Source organism: Sminthopsis crassicaudata, chromosome 2 (genome assembly GCF_048593235.1).
Source record: "Sminthopsis crassicaudata isolate SCR6 chromosome 2, ASM4859323v1, whole genome shotgun sequence".
NCBI lineage: Eukaryota > Metazoa > Chordata > Mammalia > Dasyuromorphia > Dasyuridae > Sminthopsis > Sminthopsis crassicaudata.
Window position 1 is genome coordinate 435,344,084 of NC_133618.1, and position 25,452 is coordinate 435,369,535.

Genomic DNA, 25,452 nt, shown 5'->3' on the forward strand with positions numbered 1-25,452 from the left:
ATACTTAAAGGTCAAACATTTTATTATATTTTTTAAAGGAAATATAGGCATTTCATGGTAGTTTTAATTGTTGAAGCAAATTTGGACAGACATTTTCAAAACATTCCATTGAAGAAGACATTTAGGTCTTCAAGCTTACTATAGTAAGACCAGAGCAGAGTTGAGTCAATGCAGGCAAATGCATTGTTATATTTAGGAATTCATCTTCCCTATATTTTTTTCCCTGACCTTAATGGGACAATTACTAACCACTTTGATGCTTTTAATAACAGCAGTGGTTATGTTTAAAAAAAAAAATTCAACATGTACATACACATACACCAACCTAAAAATGTTTAGGGGGTGTTGGGTGGGATTCATAAGTCTCACTAGCCTTCCAGTGTGTGGCAACACTTTTGTTTGGTTTTAACAACAGGTCCAGTCCATGTTACAAGGTAAATTGTGAATGGGTTGAGTTGAAATTTCTTATCTTGGAATGGATTGGCAGGGCCTTCACCTTTCAGAATATTCTTTTTGAACCTAAAAACAAAAAAAAAGGGACAGAGGCAGAGCAAAAGAGTAGCTTTCAAATAATTGGCCAGTAATTAAGACTTCACTTGTTTCCTTAAATTGGACTAGTGAGTTTTTAATCACTCACTCTACTGGGCAAGTTCATTCTACACCTATAGTTTTCATCATAAATGATAATGAAAACAATACATCTCAGCTCCTTCATTAAGTCCCTTGAACAGGTAGAAGCTTTTTAGGTTGGAGGGTAAATGTAACTTGGCTATACACAATGATATATGTGATCTACAGCTGAATGGAAGATTTTGCCAATAGTACTTTGGGGAGAGTTCTAGAGAATTCAGTGTTGTCATCTATAAAATTAGGGGGTTGGACTAGATGATGTTAGTTCTTTTCTGCTTTTAAATTCCACAGATTTTCCTATGTTTGTGAAAAAACAATAGAAATAATAGTGCTTCAGGATTTGATCCAGTCTTGGTTGGAACAAAGTCTCACTTTGACTGACTGACCACAGGGGCACTATTGGTTTTTACTTAGTCAATAACACACTGATGTAACACCCTGTTCAGTTTTAGCATAAACTTTAGATGAAGCTCACTGGAATCCTAATCTTCTAGTGTTCCATTCATATATGAAAAAACACCCAGCTCCAGTAATCAGTTTATAGGAAAGCAGGGCAAGGACAGTGGGGTCTAAATATATAGGGGGTAGTAGGACCTTCATCTCAGATGATGTTCAGACTTAGTCCTTCAAGAAGGTTTAAAAACTCTGAATGACAGATCTTGTTAGCTAAGAAACTTAACCGGTGGGTGTAGAACACAGATTCCCTAACTCCAAAGGGGTTACACAAAATAGCCTTTTGGCATGGGCTAGACACTAGAAATGTGAAAGCAAAGTGAATGGCTTTAGCTATCTGCCAGTATGAAAACCACAGAATTGAGTCTAGAAAAATAACCACACTTACCCCGCTGTTCCCAGGGAAGACCTAACCTGTGTCACAGGGTACATTGAAGGGTTTTGCAGCTTCTCATTGTCTTTTCCATTTCTAGGGGTGCAGAACAAGGTCAGTCAACATGCAAAACTGGCAAAACTTTTGAATTTCTAAGTCGTAGGGGTTGGTGGGGAGGTAAAAAGTAAGAAAGGAAGTGGGAGTATGGTAAATAAGTGAATCCGTGTAAGCAGTAGGTTAGGTCCCTCACGTCAGTGTGAGATGACCCAGGAAACAGGTCCACTTGACCATATAAATTACACCCTTTGCCAATAGTAGACTCTGTCTTGAGATGTTTTCCACTTGATATCTAATGGCTTCTAGCCCATTAATCTACTTGCCAGTGGCATAATCGTAACCACTAGCATTTAAACAGGGCTAAAAAGTTTGTAAAATACTTAGAAATACCTCATTTGATCATAGGATGGTAGGTGCTATTAACCCGATTTTACAGATGAAGTAACTGAGGTAGTTAAGTGACTTATCCCTTGGTCAAACAGCTAGTGTCAGGCCATAGGTGATGTGGGTTTTCCAACTGTGATTTGAACTCCATTGCAATTTGATGTCTCAACATGGTAGGGGCATAAAAGAAACTAAATTTTTGGTGGAATTAAGAAATCACTTGGGAAAAGAACAAGATGTTCTTCAGAAATGCAAAGCTGTCTTAGTATATCAAGATAAATCGAGGTCTTCCACTAGAGATTTCAGAGCCAGATACAATGGTTTTTTTTTTTTTTTTTAACCCTTTCAGTAATTCAGAAGTAATATTAGACCTTAAAGTTCAGAGACTCGTATTTGGTCCCCTCCTACACACACACACACCTTTCAGGGGGACTAGCCTGTGCCCTGAGATTTCCACCATAATGTCCTATAGTAGGTGAGTTTCAGGGATGAGGATACTGCCAGAATAGTTTGCTTGTCTAGAAATCAAGTCATGTGCAAAATAAAGGTATGTTTCCAGTTCCCTAATTTCATTAATACTGAGGAATCACAAAATGTAGTGACTTAGAAATAACTACCAGTAACCAGTCTCACCTGTTAAAATTGTGTCAAGTTTGTTCACAACTATTTTGGCATTGTCCTTGTTGAAGCACAATGGAGGCTTAAATTTTAGGACATTTCTTCCAGGTCCATCAGTGCTCAACAAAATACAGGTGTCTTTTAACCTGTTAGAACAAAAAATATCTGAGTAGGCAATCTGTTGAAGTTTTGCTTCTTTTTGAGAAGATGTTCTGGCAAAAAAGTCTCTTCACACCAACCTGAAATTAGGGCAAAAGCTACAGAGAACTAAGATTTCATACATCAGCTTCCATATGGTCTATCCTGAAACCATGCCAGCTCTAGGCAGAGTAGTATTGTCTTCTGTTCTTCTATTCCCTTGCTAGTAGGGAAGATGGAAAAGGGAGAAATTACCTAGAATTTTGTACAGATCAGATCCCAACAATGGGTATTCCTCTGGAGAGGAAGCTCCAGAGATCATGTCCAAATCTGAGGACACCTCATTGACAGCTCAGCACAAGGCCTAGGGGTTTATTTGCAAGATTAGTTCACAGTGGCACAACAACTTAGGTTTTAAATGTTTGGCTAGACTTCATTCTCTAGCTCCCTGGCATGAGGGCAATTTCAAGTTTTGAGATAATGGCTGTCAATGTGAGTACTACTTAGTTTAGTCAAGGGTGAATGTGTGTAGGACAAGAAAGATCTTGATTAACTCAGGTAGAGTTGTATAGATATTTCTAGCTCCTACATATATATATAGGAGTCTATTTATAGGGTTATAGCTAGAGCTGGAAGGGAACTCTAGTCTAACCTTTTCATTTTACAGTTGAAGAGACTCCAGCCCAGGGAACTAAAGTGAACTACACAGGTAATAAGTTAATAGAGTTAGGATTTGAATCCAGATCATCTTATTCCAAGGTATTACTCACTCTCCTGTATCATGCTATTTCCTGAAGCTGAGAAAAGGGCCCCAATGGAAATTGAAGAACTAAATAAAGCAGCATGGTGCAGTTGATACAACCAGCTTCGGAGTCAGCAAAATCTGGGTTTGAGGCTCATTTCCAAAATATCCTGGCTTCATGACCCTAAATAAGCCATTTAAACCTCTGTTCCCCAGGTATCTCTTAAGACTATGAAGTTAAACAGAAAGTGGGTGATTCAATAAATTTGCAAATCTGGCAAAATCCTGCATCCCACCAACCCTTTTTTTGTCCTCAAGGCTGAAAATTGTTTACCAGATGCTTTGGGGTCTAAGTGAGGTAGGTTTCTAAGAATAGAACCGCCCTTTCATAGCATGGGGTTCTAAATTGATAAGTGCTACAAGTTATTACCAGTGAATTTGTCCATTCCATGCTCCTGGGGTCAGAGAAATAAGTATTTTTGGAAAGTGGGAATTAGTTTTAGGAGCACTGAGGGGAGGGTTGCTTACCTAGTTTTAGGAGCACTGAGAAGGGTTGCTTCCCTTAATGTTTATATTCTGTATATTCTTATTTATGTATATGTAATCTCTCCCATTAGAATGTAAGCTCCTTGAGGGCAGGGTCTGTTTCTTGTTTGTCTTTGTATCCCCAGAATCTAGCTATAGTAGGTACCTAATAAATGCTTGTTGATTGATCAGTTGATTTCGAACATTCAGTTGGATCCCAGTTCAGATGTGGAGTGAAAAACTACTTTCCATTGAAAACCCATCAGCTCCAGTCCCAGCCTCCCAGGGATTTGTGTACTCCTGCCAGAGATAAGCATGTAAAAGAACTCCCTTGAACAATAGTTCCTAATGGCTCTTAGGTGCTGGCCCTGATTTGCTTTTCTTCACAGGGGGCCTACTTTAATGCTCTAGACCATAGTCATAGTCACATTGAATTTTTCTCTGGTCTTCAGAATACTTTTATTTATGCCTTTTTCTTTTTAAACATCAGGTTCTTTCTTAATACATGCTTCCTTCCCTTCAGACTCTTTTCTTTATGTCTTGCAGAGGCAAACAGGTTAGGAGCTAAGGAGAGAGAAGGGCCTATCCCAATCATGGCCCTTCTCAGCATTGACAAGGGCCCCATGAGTGCTGGGTTGGGTAGGTGTAGGAAGATAGGTATTTTTAAACAATTTTTACTTAAGCTTTTATACCATTTCATTTCCAAATCATTCCCTACCCAGAGAATATGAAAGGAAAAATTTCAGGAAAACTAGCCAGCAGATCAAATTAATAAATGCAGGGGGTCTTAACCATAGTTCTTTTCCCATCTTTTTCTCATCTTTTCCCTTCTTTTGAGGGATAAACTGGCTTATAATTACAAAGAGTGCAGATGCATGAAGACATTTTAGAGGAAGAGGGAAAAAAACCAATGTACCTGGAAACCAAATAGTCGGCTTCTTCTGTTGCTGGCATCCTTGTTGTCACATCTTTGATTAGGTCCACACCAATGAACAATCCAACACCCCTGGAAAAAAAAACAGCATTTTTTTTTTTTTTTTTTTTTTGATAGAATGCCTGCCTTCCCTCTCCCCAATTGGAAGGTGGAGTATGGAATTGAGTTCTGAAAAGTATCGAATGAATTCTTTAAGCCCTGTGATTCATGGGATCATAGAGCTGGGGAAGACCTCAAAGAGACTATCTAGACCATTCCTTTCACTTTACAGGTGAGGAAATTGAAGTTCAAAAAGGTTGTGACCTGCCCAAAGTAATGTGTCAGAGGCAGAATTTGAACCCACATCCTTTTAATTCCAGAACACTGCAATAACGACTTCCATGTGAAGGAGCAGGAAGATTCTTCTGGCTTGCCCAGGTCTGCCTCCCTACCCCAAGAAATAGGGGAAGCTCATAGTAATAATGGTTATAATGACTAACTTCAGGCTCAGTGGCATTGAACCAAGAACCTTTCATCATCTACATCTCTTTGGTCATAGAAAGGGACAGGATGGCTCTTCATTGTTAGGAAGATTAGGTAACTAGGTGACAGCCTTTCTAGGGGCTCAGAGCTGTGGAGAAGGACCTGCCTTTTTTTCCAAAGGAGTGGCCAAGACCCAAACCATCAAACTGACCTGACATCTCCAATGATGGGATGCTTGGCCTTCTGCTGGTTCAGCAGCCCCACAAAGAACTCTCCCACTTGAGTAGCATGGGCCTGGAGCTGCTCCTTTTCTAGGACGTCCAAGACAGCCAAACCCACTGCACAGGAAACAGGACTTCCCCCAAACTGAGTCCAAGAAATGAGGGATAGTAATCAGGGTAGACAGTCAAGGAGTTAAAGAAGTGAGGAAGATGGGGAATAGAGAATAATCTGAAGAGGAGGAGGGGGTTCAGTGGCACAGAGTATTTAGAAAAAATGAGTGCCCTCTGAATTAAATAGGGTTTAGTAAGGGAAGGTAATGGCAGAAATCACTTACCCAGTGGGTATTTCAAACTGGATGTCCCAGAGACACCTCCAGCTCAGCATATCCAAAACAGAACTCAGTATTGTTTTCCCCTCCTTCCAACTCTTCCAGACTTCCCTTTCTAAGGCACAATCATCCTTTTAATTTGTAGGATTTGTAACAGTGTCATGAGCCTTGATGTCCTGCCCTTCCCTCATCTCTATAAAGGCAGTTTTTTTTCAGTCTTTGACATTGTTGTGAGGACTGTGAATCCGATTTTTCATTTAAGTAGCTACCACTTTAGTGTAGATCTTCATCCTCTCTCACTTAGATTACCTCTTACACATGACTGCTTAAGTGAGAACAGTAATTCATTGTGACTCAAATTACCTCCAGTGGCTTCCTCTTGCCTCTGGAATATATATATATATATAAAAGCTCTTCTCTTTAGCCTTTAAGTCCTCTTTGTAGCCTGGCCCCCATTCTATCTGTCCAGCTTCACTGAACATCAAGCTGACCTTCCTGCTGTTCCTCAAACATGATCCTCCATGCCTTTGCCCTGGCCAACCCATATGCCTGGAATTAACTTCTTATCTCCACTTTTCATGCCATCTCAAAACACCACCATCTGCAAGAAGCCTTTATTCATTCCCCAACTACTAGTACCCTCCCTCCCTAAGTTCTCTTATAACAACTTTGTATTTATTTGTATTCACTTTATGTTTATGCTGCATATATTTATATATGTATTTGTTTCCCCTTTAGAGTGGAAGCTCCTTGTGGAGTAGACTTAATATTCTTTATACTTGTATTCCCCAGAGTTCAGCATAGCATCTGGCATATAGTAGGCGCTTAATAAATAATTGTTGATTGATTGATTGAGTGAAAGGTAGGTTGGTCTGTTCAGTCTGTCAAGAAGACTTGCTATTTTGTTGTCTGGAATCCATCCTAACGCCTCCATTCCTATTTCTGATCCAAGACCTCATCCCCTCACAGCTACATGACCCATGGCCTCCCAGCTGGTTGAGTAGGCTAGACTCTTCATCCCCAAACACCACCTTGGAATAGAATCGGTGCAAGTGTTGGTTAGAGTGCTGGACCCAGAATAATTAGCAAGACTAGTCTAAATACCACCCCAGACATTACTGGCTGTTTGACCCTGGGTAGCCTCAGTTTTCTCAGCTATAAAACAGGGATAACCTATCTCTTCTCAGAGTGGTGGTTGTGAAAATAAATTTGAAAAAATAAATTAAGTTGCTTTATAAATCTTATATAAACTTTGGCACTATATAAGTGATCTATTTTGATGCTTATCATGTCACAGTTCCCATTCAACTACCAGTGCTGCTCTACTGTAGGTCCTGGAGAACTTGGTCTCTCCTGACCCTTTTCCACTCCTTACAGGGAACTTGGTCTGTGCCTTGAACTTTGATTTAAACCCATGTGACCTTTAGCAAACTGCTGAAATTTCTGTGACTGTTTTCTCATTTGTAGAATGAGAGGTGGATCATCTCAACATTCCTTTGGGTAGAATCCAAATTCCACGATTCTCTGCACTTTCTGTGTGCTGCTTGCTATTGGTCCTCTCTCTCCTTCCCATCCACCTGAGCTCACCAGGCCCTACATACTTACCTTGAGTCACCTTGACTCAGCCTCTAGATTCTAGTTCATTCGATCCTTGATGAGATTTCCTGATTTTTTTTAAGATTAGGGTCTGTACCACATTGGGGAGAATTTAATCATTCTATGGTTGCAGATTATGAGGCAGTCTGATCTTATGCTTGCCACAAAGCTTGTTTCAATGCTGGGCACAGAATAGGGGTTCAATTACATAATCTCTGTCACTAATGCTAGGAAAGGCAGGGGACACTTAACATGGATTGTTTTCTTTTAAACTAAAAATAAAATATACCAAATAGCTCCCTCTTCCTCTCCCCACACAGAACACCTTCACCCAACAAATAAGTATGACTGAACCAAACTAAGGCACTGGCCATGTCTAATATATGCCTCATTCTGCATTGTGGTCCATGCTCTCCTGCTAGGAGAAAGGAGATGTACTTTATCACAGTATGGAGAAATCCCAGTTAGTCCTGTCAACCATCAGAACCTTGATGGCTTTGGAGGCTGGTTTCCTTTGCATTGTTGTGGCTAAAAGGTAAATCTTGCCCTGGTTTTGCTCACTTTTGTTAAGAAACTAACACCCAATAATATTTCAGCTATTTATCACAATTTAGTCATTTAAATGGGTCATTTCCCAAACCTGAGCTACACTAAGCTTTTGCTTATATGAGGCTGTTCTTGGTAAATGCCATACATAAAGGCAGCTGAGGTATACTCTAATGAGGGGGAGGAGGGTGGACATTTGACTTTATTGCCTTAGGCAAAAAAACCGCCCCCATTCTTTGGCCTCAGTTTTTTTTTTACCTGGTACCCTTAGGCAGGTTACTTAGCTCCTCAAGTCTCAGTTTCCTTAACTGTTAAATAAGGAGACTGGGTTAGATGGTATTTGAAGACCTGATTATGATTGCCTCTGCAATCCCACCTACTGTTCGTTCCATCCTTGGAGAGCTCACCAGTCTGTCCATAGCTTCTGAGCCCACATGGGGGGGGTAATTTATGTATATATCTGACCCTGACCTCTAAACTAGAAGAAAATTTAAGACTGAAAACTGAGCTAATCTTGCCTAGAAAACCAACTCTTCCTAAGCCTCCTCATTCTTGCTATTATCCTTTGTAAACAAGCTCAGAACTTCAGGATTCCCATATCCAGTTACCCACTACTGGTTGGTTTTTCACACTATATCAATAATCCATTTTTTCATGTCTGAGAAAGCACTGAAAAAGCATTTTGGCAGAAACTAAACCAACATCTTAAACTGTTTTTCATAAGTTCAAAATGTATATATATGAGCCAAATTGTAAACATCATTGAAAGAGCAGTTCACATTCCTTTCGTAGCAGTGACCCATATTTGGATTCTTAATAAGGAATAAAAACAGTATTTACATTAACTCATTTCATTTTTTGTGAATTTGAAAAAAAAATTTTGCATGAATAAAAATGTTTTTAGGATGAGAGGAAAACGGCTGAGGGAAAATCTATATTGTCTGTTTAGTAAGTGTTTGATATACAAGATAGCAGCAACTAAAACATAAATGTCATTGTCAAAGGATAAAAACTGGTCTTTAAAAACAATGCTATTTGGAACATAAGAACTTGCAAAGGTGAATGTTGAAAACGATCTTGCATGTATTTGGAAAAATAAAATACTATTTTAAAAATGCTATTAGTAGTCATAGGAAAGAATGTTTTCCACTCACCAGAAATAAAGGAAATACAAATAAAAAAAAAAATCTATTCTTTCCTCTCCATCCCCATGATCACCAACTATCCAAGTAGCCCCCGGCTTCCAATCTTCCTCCTTCCAGTTGCAAACACTGCCTAATTAATCTTCCTTTAAAAACTATGAGACCCCATGGGACAGATACAAAGTACTGGGCAGAAAGGGATTCTGGAGGTCTGAGTTGTAATTTAGGTGTGGGCTCTGCTACAAATTAAAAATACGGTTTTAGGTAAGTCATGTAAGACGGGACCCAACATGGGAGGGTGAAACCCATCTGCTTCCTCAGTTTAAGAGGCAGCATGGATAGCACATGGAGAAAACACTGCACTTGGCAGTCAAAAAAAATTCAGGTTCAGAGTCTACCTCTAGCATTTACAGGCTGTGTGAGCACAGGTAAGTCACCCATCTCCAAACCTCGATTTTCCTCAACTGCAAAATGAAGGGTTTGCAGTTCCACGGATTCTTCTCACTTTGAATCTGTTATCCTTAGCTGCAGTGTTTAAGGGTTGGTGAACCATCTACCAGCCCCTTATGAGCTAAGAGTGGTTCTTATCTTTTAAAATATTTATTGTATTTTAAACTATTAAAAAGCACTCAGCTTCAGGTCATACAAAAGCAGGCTGCTGTCAGGCAGGCCAGATTGGGTTCTGGTGAGCCCATCCCTAGGCTAGCTCAGCTCTAAAACGTTACTATTTTTCCTAGCCCTCTACAGAGTCTACACCCCTTAGTCAAAGGTTCAAAGTCCTCTTAGAATAAGATGGTCCTTAACTTCTTTTTCAATTTTACTCAACACCCAATTTCATGGAGACAGTCTCTACATACCGGGTACTTTTTTGTCATCCTGTTGTCTGGGGTTATGTCTGACTTGTAGTGAGCCAGAGGACTGTGGCATGCCAGTACTGTGCATGGAGTTTTCTTGGCAAGGATGAACTTGGAGTGGTTTGCCCTTTCCTTCTCCAGCGGATTAAGGCAAACAGGTTAAGTGACTTGCCCGGAGTCACACAGCAGCTAAGTGTCTGAGGCTCCTTAATGCACCTTAAATATTTCAAGCCTTCTAACCTCCAAGTTTTTGCTGGGACATGCCCTTAACTCTAAATTCTAAATTGGGAGGGCTTTAAGGCACAGGTCACCGCCTTCCCTCTGGAAAGCTTTCCCAAGTCACACTGGGTCACAAACAGTCTCCTGTGCCAAGGATATCCTAGTGGTCTGGGAGAAATGCAGAGACAGAAAGGACGTGGTTGCTGCCCTTGGCTTTGAGGACATGAGAAGATAAGATAAATGCAGGAATAACTACAATATAAGACAGAACATGATATGTACAGGACAAAGTATTCCCGCAGTGACTACTGCTCCTTCTGAACTGTAGCTTTTATTGTCTGGCCCAGGCATTTGGACTATTAATCATATATGGCCTGGCAAAACCTACTTCGTTCAATTGTTCCTTATCTCACTCTTTGTTAACTTTTCATGGACTAGTGATTGATATCTTGTTTCCTCAGGTGAACTCCTTAAAAGCAAGGGTCCTATCTCAGAGCTGCTCACCTTTCCCAAATACAAGCCTGAACAGCTCTCACAAAACTTGGGTACTGGGAGTTTGCTGGCTGGATCCCAGGCTCACAGGGCTAGGGACCTCAGGGACCATTTAGACCAAACCCCTCATTTTACAGAAGAATAAACCAGTGCCCAGGGAGATTATGGAACTTGCTCAATCTCACACAGGTAGTAATCATCAGAGGTGGGGTTTCAGAAGCTAGACTAGACAGAGCTCTGTTCCAGCCCAGTTCAGGTATCCTGCATGCAGGCCACCCACGAGGCCCACCAGACACCAGGATGCTGCAGGATCAGAGATTGCTTCTATCTGATGAGCTGCACACATTAACTGTCAAAGGTAACCAGGGACCAACCTTCTGCTACTCCTAGCGAAGTGACTGCTGCCATGCTTCATGCTAGCAGGTTTGCAAAGGTGTGATACACTAGAAAGAGAGCAGACTTTGAAGTCAGCAAACGCCTATATTCAAATTCCACCTCAATCTTAATATATAAGCAAAGCCAGCTCCTCTTGGGGCCTTGATTCCTTCATCTATTTTTTTTTTTTTTAAACCAGAGCTGCAATTTCATCATTGGAGAGAACTTTTAGTGAAGAAACCTTTTTTACTTGTAGGTCAACTTCTAATTGAGAGGTTATGGATTTGCCTGGGGTCACAGAACTGCTCGGGACATGTCAAGATTTAGGACCTGAACAGTTCCTGACTCCAAGGCCAGCTCTCTCTATTCTACCCTCTTTCTCATCTGTAAAATATGAATAATCAGACCTGCATAACCTACCACCAAGCCTTAAGAGAAAAGCATTTTATAACATTAAAGTGCTCTAGAGATGGAGGTTTTTAATCAGGCATGGTAATAATTATCAAGAAATCCTGAAGCCCACCCATAGATGACTTGCTGATCATATATCTTATTACTGGGGGGAGGGGGGGTGGAAATTTCTGGTCCCTATACATTAGGAAATGTCCTTGGAGGTGAGCCAGAGGTGTCCTCCCAGGTGAACCTGGGCTTAGTGTGAATAGAGCACTCAGAAGAGCGGAACTGGAACCTAGAGGAGCAGCATGGACCCCCTAGTATTTCCTTACCGTATTGAAATACTCAACACCAGTGCCTGCAAATGCTCCAGCGATGTCCCGAGTAGTGGCCACACAGGCAATGGGGTGTCCATTGCCAATGGGCTTGCCCATGGTGACAATGTCGGGGACAAAGTCCTCCCCCTGTAGCTGGAAGGCCCAGAAGTGCTTGCCTACTCGGCCAAAACCAACTTGGATCTCATCAGCCACAAAAACACCACCAGCCCTTCGGATGTGTCTGCAGAAAAGCAAGATTGGGGGTGATTTATACTTCCCCTCTGCCCAGATAAAGAATGTGATAATGTGAGAACCCTGGAAAAAGACTATTTTAGTCCTTTGGGTCACGGAAATGCTATGGGACTCAAATCATCACCCCTAACCCAAGGAGTCGCGTCACATTAGAAAGGTTCAGATTTGGAGAGTCCAGAGGACCATGGGTTTAGCAGATTTATGAAGGCCCTTAAACAGATCATCTTGTCCAAATATTTTACAGATAAGGAAACAGGATCTAGGAAGCAAAGTGAATTGTTCTATGCACCAGAGGTCAAATTCTAAATAAAATTAAACCTGGAAAGGTTTCCACTCCACCAAGTTGCCTCATAAAGCATCAAAGGATGCTAGTCCAAATCTTGGCTCTACTATTTTGCTACCCGTATACCCTTGGAGAAGCTGCTGCTTCCAGAGCCTCACTTGTTCAACTGTTAAATAGAAGTTAGGCTAGATAATGTCCTTTCTTTCACCCAATCCTGTGATCTCTCGTGTCCTTAGTTTTTTCATCTGCAAATGGAAGAGGGCCAGGGGTGGTAGGTTTCTAAGATTTCTTCCATTTATGGCGATAAAATTATTCCCTTCCCCCCAACTTTCTCCACCTCTAGAGTTGACCCTTCCAAAACAGATCAGTGGTCAAGTCAAAAAAGTAAAGCCACTGGCCGTGTCTGACAAAATAGACCTCCTTTTGCTCCTAATATGCTACTACTTCCTGAGAGGTGGGAGCTGGGTTCTTGGAACTGAAGATCTACTTGGGAGTTTTTAACAGTCCTATCTTAGGCTGGTTTTCAAGAATAGGGACTAGGGACTAAGACCTCTCAACATTTGATACCCTCAGTAAGGCACAGATGCTCTCATCCGCCTTCCACTGTAAATCTGCAGTGACCTACTTACTGCGCTGCCTTCTGGAAATAGCCAACGGGGGGAATGATCTGGCCTCCCACACTGGGCAAAGACTCGATAAAAAAGGCCGCTATCTGTGGACAGAGAGAGCAATGCCAGTCTGTGGCTGTGTTAACTGCCAAAGTACACAGAACTTTCCCTCGAAGGAGCTTGGAGGGCACAGGCTGGTGGGAGGACAAGTCCCACTGGGCTGGGATCTCCTCTTGTGGCTGTGTCCTGGCATTCTCATCACCCCTTCCTACACAGCCCCAGGCGCCAAGGCCATTACCTTCCTGCCCTTCTCCTGGGCACTGTCAATCACCCGCTTCACCTCTGCCGCATATGCGCTGGCTGGATCTGGGTGGTTTTCCCTGTACGGGCCTCGGAAGATGTCTGGGAGAGGGACCTATGTATGCACACAATGTAAAGTGCTTTGTAAGTCTTAAAGGTAAGAACTTTGGAGTGGAGGGAAAGACAGGTGTAGGGAATTCCAGTTGGGGAAATTCTCTCTCCTGGTGCAGGCTGGCACCAAATCTGTGTTGTCTTAGCAGCTCTGAGGAATTGGGAAGTTACAGGAACATACATCCAGGATGTGCCAGAGCACATATTTGGACCCCGAGCTTTCTGAGTCTCCCTCTGGTATGGCTCCAATTGGTCACTAATGAGGACCTGGCTTAGGAATACATACCACATGCACCCATTCTTGCTGTCCTTCCAGGCTCCGGAACTTGTAAGGGCTGATGTCAATCAGAGAGCTCAGATGCCCATGGTAAGCACTGTGGAGAGGAGGAGGAGGAATCAGTCCTCCCCCAGAGCTTCAGGCCCCACTCAGCCTCCTACTGAGGAACCACACAGACCACTCTAATGCCTGAGTATAGCTACCCTCGCTGACTCCCAAGGTTGGCTGCTCCCTCCTACCCTTGGCCCTTCTCTGGCTCAGGAAGTCTCCAGAAAAGAAGCCCAAACTTTAGGGGAACTGGAGAGAGAGGAGTCTGGAGGGGAATCCAGACCTGAGACCCACTGAGCTGTGGGACTTCTGTCGGAGCCTTGGTTTCCACATATGTGGATAACAGTTCTGTGATTCCTCACCTCATGGGGCTGTTTCTGGATGACAGAAACAGATACTGTGGTCATTATCAAATACAGTGTGAGAGGTGTATATATCAGGAATATCACCTCCGCGGAGGTCCCTCTGTGTTCCTCTTCCTTTCCCAATCCCAATCCCAGGGGAGCCCTGATGAAAGCGAATGTGAAACACGATTATTCTCTAGGAACAGAGGACCACCATCACTCCTCAGATCTCGTTCCTGTCACCCACTGGTCCGTGAGCCCTCCTCTCTTCTCCCACTGGTCTAAAGCATTTGAAATGAAAGCAAAATTGTCACTGCCTTTAGCTCCCATCATTCTCCATGCCTTTCTTCCACAATAGTAATAATTTATTTCCATTGCACTTAAGGCCATATCTATAGTTCAGCGTTGGAGAGTTTTTTTTGTTTTGTTTTGTTTTTTTAAGAAGTCCCCTAAATTTAAATTCTGCCCTGAGAGTGACTAAGGATACACAGGTAAATGGCCCTGGGAAGCAGGACCTGTGGATGTAATTATCCTCATTTTGCTGATTTGGAAACCAGGGCTCACAGAACTTCCTAGGAGACATTTCTAGAAGAATCCAGCACTTACTGGTCTACCACCACCACATCTCGATGTCCAGTATACTGGCGAGCCAGCCTCAGGGCCAGGTCATTAGCTTCAGACCTACAACAGATGGCAAGGATAACTCAGGTTGCTGACCAGCAGCTAGGTTTCAATTCATGGCTGGGCTTCCCATGACGATATGCATTTATTATGTGCCAGGCACTGTACTAAATGCTGGAGAACACAAAAATGATCCTAAGAATCAAGGAGCTTACAATCTAACGGAGACATGTGAAATAAGCTATATGCAGGAAATAATTGAGAGGGAAGGCACTGGTTAATAGGTGAGGCTTCGTGTAGAAGCTGTCCCCTGCTGTGGTTTCCTTTGTTAGTCTAGGTTCTCTTATGCAACTCCCAAAACTAGGGTGGGAGAAGGGAGATCCAAACACAAAGGTACATGGGCAGCCGGTTTGGAAATAAATGCCTGCCCTTCCGCCAGCCCTTGAGAAGTATTACTAACCAGTTGCTGCCTCCAAGCTGGCTTCGATTTAATAACAAAAATTAATTAAGCATTTGCAGTGAGCCTAGTATTATGCTAGACCCATAGCAGAACAAGTTTATATAAGACATAAGTCCTTGCCTTCAGGGAACTTTCATAGAGGTAAGAGAAACACAGATGATTAGAGTGATAATAATTGATAAGTACATCAGAGAACTATTTTAAAAAGTTATATCAGATCATTTCATCTGCTGGGCGCAATGTGTCCCTTGTTAAAAGGCTGTGTAGGGGCCAAGATGGGCCTTCCATCTGTCCTAAGGGACTTCCGGAACACGGGGAGTCCATCACTTTCTGCCATCACCTTGTAGCCAGTCTCCTTAGAAGATCTCAGGCCAGTGGCCCAAGGAACAGCTGCGAGGAACTGGGTCGGGCATCTCCCACCTGTCCCAAAGTAACCATGCTAGGCCAGGACAACTTCCGTCTCCTTGCTGCCAGTCTGACTTCCCAAATGGGGCGTGGAGACTCTCCATCCATTACAAAGAGCCATCCTCCCTCTGACTTTGGTGTCCCATCTTCTATTGTCCTTTGGGGGTAGAGGACCTGTATCCTCTCCCTAATGATGAACATTCTCACTTGGTCTTACCTTTCACATCCCCATGACTGAACTCTAGGTTATCACCCAAACCCACTCTCCACCTCTCACCACCAGATTCCCATCTGCCACAGATCCTCCCCCCTTAACGTTCCAGTCTAATGCCAGGCCTTCCTCTTTGCCTTCTGGAATGCTGCTTCTACAGACAACAAACTTCCCTTCATTTTTAATCTTTTCCTCTCCCATTCTATCCACTATTTTTATTTTTTATTGAAATCTGACTCTTCTTGACAACCCTTTTCATTACTGACTGCATCTCTACTCATTCTCCCTGACCCTCTTGTTGAGACCTTTCTCTCTATTGCCATTTCCAGATTTCCCCCCTTCTTCCATCACTCAGTAACTTCTCTCTAAGGTTCATGGTACTTACATCTACCTTCCAATCCAAATCCTGGTAACTTGTCTATAGACCCTCTCCAACTCCTTCCTTAATGAGTTCAGTGACTGGCTCACAACTTTCCTCTACTCTTCATACTGGGGGATTTCCACATATATATTTTCCTTCAAATACCCTAACCTTCGATTCTTCAACTCACTCATCTCTCATGAGCTACTTACTTCTCTACCCTCCCTGAGCCACACACAGTCACCCCTCCACCCCCCCACCTCCATGTTCAAGAACTCCAAATCCTCACCTCTTCTGCCTTCCATTACAAAATCCTACCTTTTATCTGCACCATGAATCTCAATCCTCTCCCAAACCATCTCCCCAATTCCAGACCATCTTCTCTGTTCCTCATCTTTATTCCTCAGTTTCCTCGCTTTAATTTATCCTTCATTTAGTCACTAAAAGAACTTTCCTAAAGTGCAAGCCTGACTTCTCTCTCTTCTTTCCTCTCTCTCTCTGTCTCTGTCTATCTCACACATACACACACACCTCTCAATAAACTCCAGGGGCTTCCTCGTCCAGGAGTAAATACAAAATGCTCTATTTGGCCAGCACCCTCCTCTCCAGTCTCCCACGGACTCTTCAGTATCACTGGCCTCTGTTCTACAAATAAGAAGCTCCCACCAAAGTCCCACCTTCTCCAGGAAGCCTGCCCAGGCCCCACTTAATTCCAGCGCCTTCCCTCCTTAATTATCTTCTATATATCCCTAATGTAGCTTGCCACTTATATGTTTATTTGCTTGTCATCTGCACCACAGGAAAGTAAGCTCCTAGAGGGCAGGAGAAGTCTTTTGTCTCTGTATCTCCAACACTTAATAAATGTAGGTTGATTGGTAACTGACTAGGGGAAGCTCAGTCTGACAATTTAATTCATCAGCTCTATATTAAGCTGACCCTCCCAGCTAGGAAGACAGGCGTGGCAGGGGTCCAAGAGACCAGAGCTCACTTCTGACCCGCCCTGGGGGTGTGGTTCTGCCCGGCTCAGGGCAGCTCTTGGGGACAAAGTTGAAGAGCTGTTGCAGTTTGCCAGGGTGGAAGTGTGAGCTGCTCCATTGACAAAAATCCCAGGTCCAGGTTTTTAAAAAAAGTGTGTCCAGCATCGTGTCATGTGCTGCAGAAGCAAAGACAAAACTGAAGCTGCCTGTCTTCCTAAAGGCTCTGGGGCCTGTGGTAAAGGTGATGCTGGATGTGGAGATTTAAAAGTCGGGGGCTGCTGGGGGCGGGAAGGAGATTATTTTAAGGACAGGTGGGCAAAGGCAGGGCCAGAAAGCACAGGGATTGTTCAGGGGTCAGACAGACTCCAATTGGGTGCAGAGAGGGCAGCAGTGTCAAGGAAGGCCAGAAAGACAAGGTGGGATCACATTAGAGGGGGTCTCATATTGTTCAGTTGTATGGGACTCTCCGTGACCCATTTGGGGGGATCTTGGCAAATATACTGGAGTGATTGCTATTCCTTTCTCCAGCTCATTTTACAGAGGAGAAACTGAGGCAGAGTTAATTAAGGGACTTGTCCGGGATCACACAGTGAGTGTCTGAGGCTACATTTGCACTTGGGTCTTCCTGAATCCAGCCTTAGCCTGATTACAGGATGTGTGCTCTAAGTGCTTGCTTCCCACAGTGCAGAGCCTCAAATCGATCAACAAGCATTTATTAAGTGCCTCCTGTTTCCAAGATCTGTGCTAGACCCTGGGGATACCGATTCCAAAAAAACCAAAATAGTCTTAGACTCACACTCCACTAGGGGTGGGAGAGGAGGACCCTCCTGGGGGCTCAGAAACTCACCCCGAATTCAGGAAGTAAAACACACAGAGCTCCTTGGGCAGCGTTCGGGACAGCCTCTGAGCGTAATCCACTATGTTGTCATGCAGGAAGCGGCTGTTGGTGTTTAGCACTTGGTTTTGTTCATGCGCAGCTTGGACTACGTGAGGGTGGCAGTGTCCAACTGAAAGGGGCAGAGGATAGAACATCCGGCCCACCTCCGTCAGATGGGAAGGGTTATTCTGTCCCATCCCTTCCCACCCATGTGGAGAAAGAAGCACGGCTAGGGAGAAGCCTGGCTGCCCTTTATCCTAGAGAGGAAGGTTACGAGTCTCCAAGGGGAAAAGATACTTAACAAAAAGAGGAGTCAGTGGCAAAATGCTCAGAGTACTGCCCTCAAAAATCCTAGAAAATCCTGACTCTCAGGACATCAACTTCCTATGGAAAGGGAAAAGGATTGAACTAGAAGGCTATAGGACTATGATGGCAAGTCAAATTAGGGGCTACAAAGGGTCCTCAGCAGGAGAGGAGACAAACAGGTGCCATCCCTTCCCCTGCAGCAGCTCCGGGGTCCTGGAAGCCTCCGTGTGAGCTGGTACCTACCGTGAGCCACATTGTTGATGCAGTCAATATATTCTACTCCCTTCTCATCATACATGTACTGGCCTCGGGCCCGGACCATCTTCACAGGGTCCTCAGGGAAAAAAAGCCTGCAGGAAGAGCTGCAAAGAGATAGCCCAGAGGGAACCCTTTAACCACTGCCAAAGTGCCCCCTCACCTGAGGATTTCCAGTTTGCCTTACTTCTTCCTTTGGGTATTTGAATGTAGGCTGGTCCTCTTGGCTACTGTCTCCTGGGAAAGACCAGTCTTCTCTTCTGTTCCTCCTCCCCCTATGCTGCATGTGCTGCTGTTTGGCGCACCTCACTTATCAGGTCTGAGAGCACTTTTCTCTCTCCTCCCTTTTCTGTCTAAAGTTCTCAATTAGATGTATAAGTACTCCAAGCAGATAAACATTTTTATCAGCCCTGGTTAAAACACACTTCACATCTTGTCAAGAACCCATCATTCTATGTTTTCTATGCTTTCAGCTGTGATCCATAAACTGCCTCTATGGTGGAGGGCTTAGTGGATAGAGCACTGGGTCTGGAGTCAGGAAGAATCATCTTCCTGAGTTCAAATCTGGTCTAAGACACTTCCTAGCTATGGAAACCTGGGCAAGTCTGCCAGTTATTCATCTATAAAATGAGCTGGAGAAGGAAATAGCAAAGCACACCAGTATCTTGGTCAAATAGTGTCATGAAGAGTTGGACATGACTGAAATGAATAACCACCACACAGGGATTATCATTTACAAGTTTAGTATGTCGATAAAAATCAAGCCTTAGGCCCCCAGAATGGAAGGGGTCAGACTCTTGAACTAAAGGAAGCTGCTGATATGAGGATTGAGTCTCTGAAGTGTCCTTGGGGGAATGGGGAAAAAGCTGGGTCATGTCTCAAAGAATGAGGCTCCCTCTTCTCTCTATACCTTTACACCTGTTTCTCCACTTGAAATAGTCACTGTCCAGTAGGTGAGAGGCACCCTCCCCAAGGATACAGTGGAGAGTAGAAGAAGGCTGGCTCTGGAGCCATACTGCAATGACACAAGTTATAGGATATCAGGGTGCAATCACATCTGTGTTGTGAAGGGCCAGTTGTGAAGAAAGCATTGGGTAAATCTTAGGGAACTACAGAAAGGTGGGGGTTTTGGTCCCTGGAGGAAGGGGATCCAGAGTCAGAGGATCTGGGTTCAAGACCTAACTGAAAGGAGAGGGGGGTCTCTGAGGTCCCTTCCAGCTCTAGATCTGTGTGGATCTGACCATAGTGTCCAGTGACTGGCTGTTCAGCTTCCCAACTCTCTAAGGATCAACTAATCAAGGTACATTTATTAAGCACCTACTGAAAGTTAGGCACTCAAAATACAAATAGAAGAGACAATTCTGGTTTCAAGGAGCTTACATTCTCCAGGACAATACAACACATTGATAGGTAAGTAAATACAGAATATGTTTAAAAACAAAAACAAGCATTTATTCAGCATCAACTGAATGCCAGGCACTCATAAAACAAGGCAGTTCCTGGCTTCAAGGAGCTTGTATTCTCCAAGAACTATATAACATGTCGATAGGTAAGTAAACGCAGTATTTATTTAAAAACAAAACCTAAGCATTTGTTCAGCATCAAGTGAGTGCCAGGCATTTATAATACAAGACAGTTCCTGGCTTCAAGGAGTTTATATTCTCCAGGGACAATACAATACATTGACAGGTAAGTAAATACAGGAGATGTTAAAAACAAAAAACAAACATTTATTAAGCACCAAGTGAATTCCAGGCATTCATAATACAAGACATCCCTGGTTTCAAGGAGTTTATATTCTGCAGGGGTTACAGCATATTCACAGATAAGTAAATACAGGAGATTTTTTTTTTTTAAAGAAAGCTTTTTGGGGAGAGGAGGTGGTGGTAGGATGGGAGCTAGCACTTAGAGAAAAGGCTTTATGAGAGGTGTAGCAATTAAGATATTCATAGACTGGAGTCCAGGAAAGCCCTAGCTGAGTTCTCCCCAAGTCACTAGATGGGGGAAATTTTTCTTCCTGGTGGCGTTTTGTTTTGTTTTATTGGGGGGGAAGTTTTTCAAGAGAAGCTTTTCCCAGTCAGATCCCTGGTGTCTAGGTTGCCCCCAAACCCTATCAATATGCCCTCATCCAATAGTTCTTCCCCTTCCACAGGTGGTGATCACCATCCCTCCTGGCTATTGAGGAGCCTCCTAAAAATTCCTCCCTCCTGTACCTTCGGCCCTGTGTTTCCTTCGTTCTTACAGGCAGAATAAAAGTGCTGATAGCATGGCAAAGTAGCCGCTTCAGGATGGAAGGGAGGAGAGAAAAAGGAGGGGTAGACAGTGCCCCAGTCCAGAAGCCCCAGGAACCCTCTGTCTGCTTCTTTTGGGAAGGGAGAGGGCTTTATAAGAAGACAAACCTGCTGCTCCTCCAAGCAGCTACCTAGGGAAAGGTAGTAAGGAGGGGAGCTTCACTCTGGCAAGGTCTGGGACGGGGTATGGAAGCCAGGAAAAGATCTGAAAGGAAGAGAACGAGGGTAGGCAGCCAGCGTGGCCCAGAGCGGGTGATGCCAAGTACACAGGACTATGGGGGGCTGGGCACGAGGGCCAGGGGTGAGTGAAGGGAAGGGGGAGAAATCCTGGCAGGGCAGCATGCAGAAGAAAAACGATGTGAGTCTAAGGGGCAGATTTAAGTGGTGGGGAGGCTGTGTTTATGGGGAACAGGTTTGAAGGCATGGAATAGGCTGGGGGTGATTAGTGCCTCCACAAACGATTAGGATTGGGGAAGGAATTCTCACAGAACACAGATTCGAGTTGGGGCAGTGCAGGAAATGGGAGCTGGGAGGACTGTGGAGGAAACTGGAGGAAGCGGTTTGATGGGGGAGGGTGTGTGTGAGGGTGATTTGGTGGGTGTGAATTCTGGTACACTGCATAGGGAATAGTTTGCTTGGGAGTGAGATACCGTGTCTATAAATGGTAGAGTAGTTTGGGACAGAGGGCAAATGAGGGGCTGCCATGTCTGTAGTTTGAAGGAAAGGTTAGAATGGTTTTGGAGAAAGGGCTGTGTGTGGGGGTGGGGAGTGAGAGATGTGGGGAGGTGAAGGTGAGGCTAGGGAGGAGAAAGCTGAGGTTTGGGTATGTGGGAAAGCTGGGAGACATACAGGGGAAAAGTAGGAGAGGCTGAAGGGAAAGTGTGTATGAATGAGAGTTTGTGGCAAAGGTCTGAAAGGTCCAAGAAGCAGATAGTATATGGGGGATATGTGATAAATATGGGCCTGGAAGGGACATATAAATGTCTGGGGGAGGGAGAGGAGATAGGGTAAAAATCGGGGCAAAGGTGAGAGGTCTAGGGACAGAGGGAGTGGATGTGTGGATCGTGGACAGAGGGAAACCACCTTTAGGAAGGACATTGATAAAGATCTTATTTTTTCTTCATTCTGGAAGAAGACCATAACATCGGAAATAATGCCATGACATGTAAGTTAAATTTAAGTGAGGGAGGGTCACCAGCCTCACTTTCTCCTCCAGAGGGTCCAGCGCAAAGATATAGCTCAGGATGCCTGAAAATGGCCCCTGCATTCAGTGGAGACCTTGACCTTTTAAAGCTAAGGTCTTTCCCAGATCTCAATATGACTGAAGCAAAGCCCGATCAGTGGTGAAGGAGAGGTAAAAATTGAAGCAAAGAATGGCCTCTTTTACCTAGTCAAAATAAATACATAAATCAAATCAATCAATCCGGGAGGGGAAGGCCCTCTAGTTTCTGGTCTAAACAGAAATAATTGCTATTTACATTCACTCTGAGTCAATCAGAACCCAAACTATGACCCAGTGAGGCTTGTCCCAGGACCAATTGTTGGCCAATCAATGAGAGCAAGAGTGATTTGATTTTAAGGCATGATCCTTAAGAAAGAAACCTGCCTGGCAAACCCCAAGGTATCTTGAGGAGTTTCAGTGATCAAACAAACAAACAAAACAAGCAGATAGCCAAAGAGAGGGAAAACTGGATGAAGTGTCTTGAGTTTATAGCATAGATAGTAGAATATTCAGTCAGACAATAACAATCTTTCCAATAGCTGCCTTTTGTCCTCCCCAAACCTCTTAATAATAAACATTTACATATGTAGTGACTTAAAAGCCTGCCCCGTACTTCACACCTATTATCTCATTAATTGGGGGTGGGGAGTGGATCTCACACACACTCTGCCAGCTTCTGAGCCATGGGTAGAAATGGCAAAGAAACAAGTTTACACTTGAAGTGAGGAAAACCTAACATCTCCTGTAAACAGCTCAAACTCATCAAGTTCAAAACCGACCTCATTGTCTTTCTCCCCTAACTTTCCTCCTTCCAAGCTTCTATTACTGTTGAGGCTGCCATCTTGTATTATTTTTGATTCCTATCTCTCAACTCCCATATCGTGCCTCCTGCCAAAGCCTGTGAATTTTACCTTGCTAACGTCTCTCTCAAATATGCCCCCTTCTCTTTCTGACACTGTCAGCACCCTAGTTCAGCCCCTCATTGCCTTAAAGGGGGGCTGTTTTGATTGCCTGCTGGTGGATCTCCCGCCACAAGATTGTCCCCACGCCAGTCTATCCTCAGCCACCAGAGTGAGCTCACTCAAGCACACGCCTGGCTTCCTCCTCCCCCTGCCTCCCCTCCAGCGCTCCAGGAATGCTCTCCCCTCCTCCACCTGCCGGCTTCGGGTCTCCTCCAAGTCCTAGTAAAAACTTCACCCGCTTTGGGAAGCCCCTCCCGATCTCTCTCAGTTCTGTTATTTCCAATTTATTCTATATTTGGCTTCTTTGTAAGTTGTTTACGTGTCTCCCCATGAGATTGTGAGCTTCTCCACAGCTGGTCTTTTGCCTGTCTAGTCCTTGGCATAGTGTCTCCTACATAGGGGGTGATTAATGGTGACTGACTGACAAGCAGAGCCATCCCAGAGCGGTCAGCTTCCCCCACCGAGCTCTGATTACGTCATGTACGGGACAGAAACTTTGCAGGCCGGCACAGTTCGGAGGTTCGCGGATCCCGAGTCAGGGTCTGACCCGCTTAAGGCAGAGATTCTCACCCCTTTTAGTGCCCAGGATTCCCTCGCATTTCTAGTGATGCCTGTGGCCTTTCTCAGAATGCTTTTAACTGCATAAAATAAGACACATGGAATCACAATGGAAACCAGTTATATTAATAGACCTATTAAGATATTTTAAAAAGAAGTTCAGGGCGCCAGGATAAGGACTCCTAAACTGCATAAAATAACTGCATGGAATCACAATGGAAACCAGTTATATTCATAGGTTGTTATTAAGATATTTTTAAAAAGAAGTTCGGCGATTCCAGGACAAGGGCTCTTGGACCGCAGCCTCCTCAGTGCAGGCCGGTTCCCCTTCCCTGACGCCTTCAGTACACGAAGAGCTGTCACTCAGGAGAAATTAGGCTTGTTCTGCCCGGATCCCAGAGACAACTGGGAGGAAAGGGTACCTGGGGCTGCAGAGGCGAAATTAACTACGATGTCGAGGGAAGCCTCCCTAACAACTACAGCTGTCCAAGAACAGGAACAAGCTGTCACAGAGTAGCAGCTCCCCATCCCTGCAAGCGTCCAAACGGCTGCCAGACGACATTCTCGCTCAGCCTGGCGGAGGCTTGGGGGGATGGGAGAAGAGGGAGAGGGGCAGCGGGCTGCGACCAAGACTCTGGGAGCGGAGAGCGCCCTCCGAGCCAGGTGCCAGAGTCCGCTGTCACTGACCACGTGGCACCTTGGCCCGGCCGGGCTCCCCCGACCCAGCTCAGACTCCCCGAGGCCAAGTCCTAGTCCCCGGTCCCCTGTGAGCCTTCCTACCCGATAAGCTGCCTCCGCAGGGACATGGTCTCCTCCTTGCTGTGTCCCCCCGAGGCCATGGCGCCCGGGAAGATCCCCGAGAGTGCACCGGGAGCGGGGAGCTCAGCACAGGCGGACTCGGCTCGCCCCGCTTCCCAGTCCTGGCCCGCCCACCATGACCTCATCTCCTCCCATCCCAGTCTTCGTCTAGCTTCTTGCGCCGCCTCTCATCCAGTCCGGAGCCCGGCCCCATCTATTTTAATCCTGTCGGGGCCGGCCCGGCTTCTCGCCCCACCTCCGGCCCACGCTGGGCTCGGCCCCTCCTACCGCAGTTCCCGCCTGTCTCAGTCCAACCTTGGCCCCACCTCCCACCCAGTCCAGGGATCCCAGTCTATTTCTGTCCCCCCTCCTCCGCTTCCCTCCTCTGCGCTCTGGCTACATTCCCGGTCTTTCTCTGCTCCCGACTCTTCCCTCGTCCCCTCCCTGCAGGACGCTCCGGGCACGCGCCGCCTCTGCAGAACTCCTCTTCCTCCCCAGTGGCTCTCGATCCCTGGGTTCCGAGGTCCGGGTAGGAGTGGGATGGGAACCCGCCCGCCTCTCCCCCACCAGGCTGCTGGGAAGGGGCGCGGCTTTATTTCCGTTACATTCGGTTACAGAAACCCACACGCCTTCAAAGAGCACTCCGCGCCCACCCCCCAGGCCAGGCCAGTCTCCCTCCTCATTTCTAGCGCTAGGGAACCTGGGACATCTTGCCTGGGTCGCCCATCCTTTGGAGTCACTCTCCTCGAATTTGGAAAAAACCGAACTCGTTATCTTCCTCCCCCGCCAAGCTCTCTCCCGTTCCTCACTCGGCTTGGGATACCTAGCGTCAGCGAGTGGAAGTTGCTAAAATGCAGATTATTCCCGTGCAGTGCAAGGCGAGAACTTCCCGCCAACTATAACCGTGGAAAAAGTAGTCCCAAGAAATCTTCAAAAGAGTTACTTGTTCTATGGGCTGTCAGGGATGCCGAGGAGGGTGTAGTGTTCAGGTAGACGCACCCGCGGGGCCGTCTGACTCAGACAGAAGAAATTTGGGGAATAAAACCTGATTTTGGTGTCAATACTTACTGTGCGGACAAGAGCAAGATAACTTCCTCTTTCTGAGTCCAATTCCATCTTTTAAAA

At 44.8% G+C, this 25,452-nt stretch overlaps 1 protein-coding gene across 2 annotated transcripts; it reads right to left on the reverse strand.

Moving 5' to 3' along the window:
* Positions 1-4: 4 nt before the first annotated feature.
* PHYKPL (5-phosphohydroxy-L-lysine phospho-lyase) lies at positions 5-24,562 on the reverse strand. 2 transcript variants are annotated; one of them, XM_074292312.1, is made up of 13 exons: positions 24,310-24,562; positions 18,485-18,603; positions 17,906-18,065; positions 14,630-14,704; positions 13,641-13,728; positions 13,242-13,358; positions 12,965-13,047; positions 11,816-12,041; positions 5,528-5,682; positions 4,837-4,926; positions 2,531-2,661; positions 1,472-1,552; positions 5-519 (listed from the first exon to the last, which is right to left on the reverse strand). In XM_074292312.1, the coding sequence occupies exons 1-12, from the start codon at positions 24,471-24,473 to the stop codon at positions 1,503-1,505; spliced, it is 1,458 nt and encodes a 485-aa protein (XP_074148413.1). In that variant the 5' UTR covers positions 24,474-24,562; the 3' UTR covers positions 5-519; positions 1,472-1,502. The 2 variants fall into 2 exon arrangements, with proteins under 2 accessions (XP_074148413.1, XP_074148414.1); XM_074292313.1 differs by lacking the exons at positions 17,906-18,065; positions 18,485-18,603.
* Positions 24,563-25,452: the final 890 nt, after the last annotated feature.

What these genes read in the sequence shown, in the direction of transcription:
- PHYKPL (XM_074292312.1), bottom strand. Translation starts at nt 24,473, where the DNA reads ATGAGGTCATGGTGGGCGGGCCAGGACTGGGAAGCGGGGCGAGCCGAG. An exon ending in GTGTTGAGTATTTCAATACG is followed by an intron (nt 5,683 to 11,815) that starts GTAAGGAAATAC and finishes TCTTGGACTCAG; the next exon opens with TTTGGGGGAAGTCCTGTTTC. An exon ending in ACTTGACACAATTTTAACAG is followed by an intron (nt 1,553 to 2,530) that starts GTGAGACTGGTT and finishes CTGCACCCCTAG; the next exon opens with AAATGGAAAAGACAATGAGA.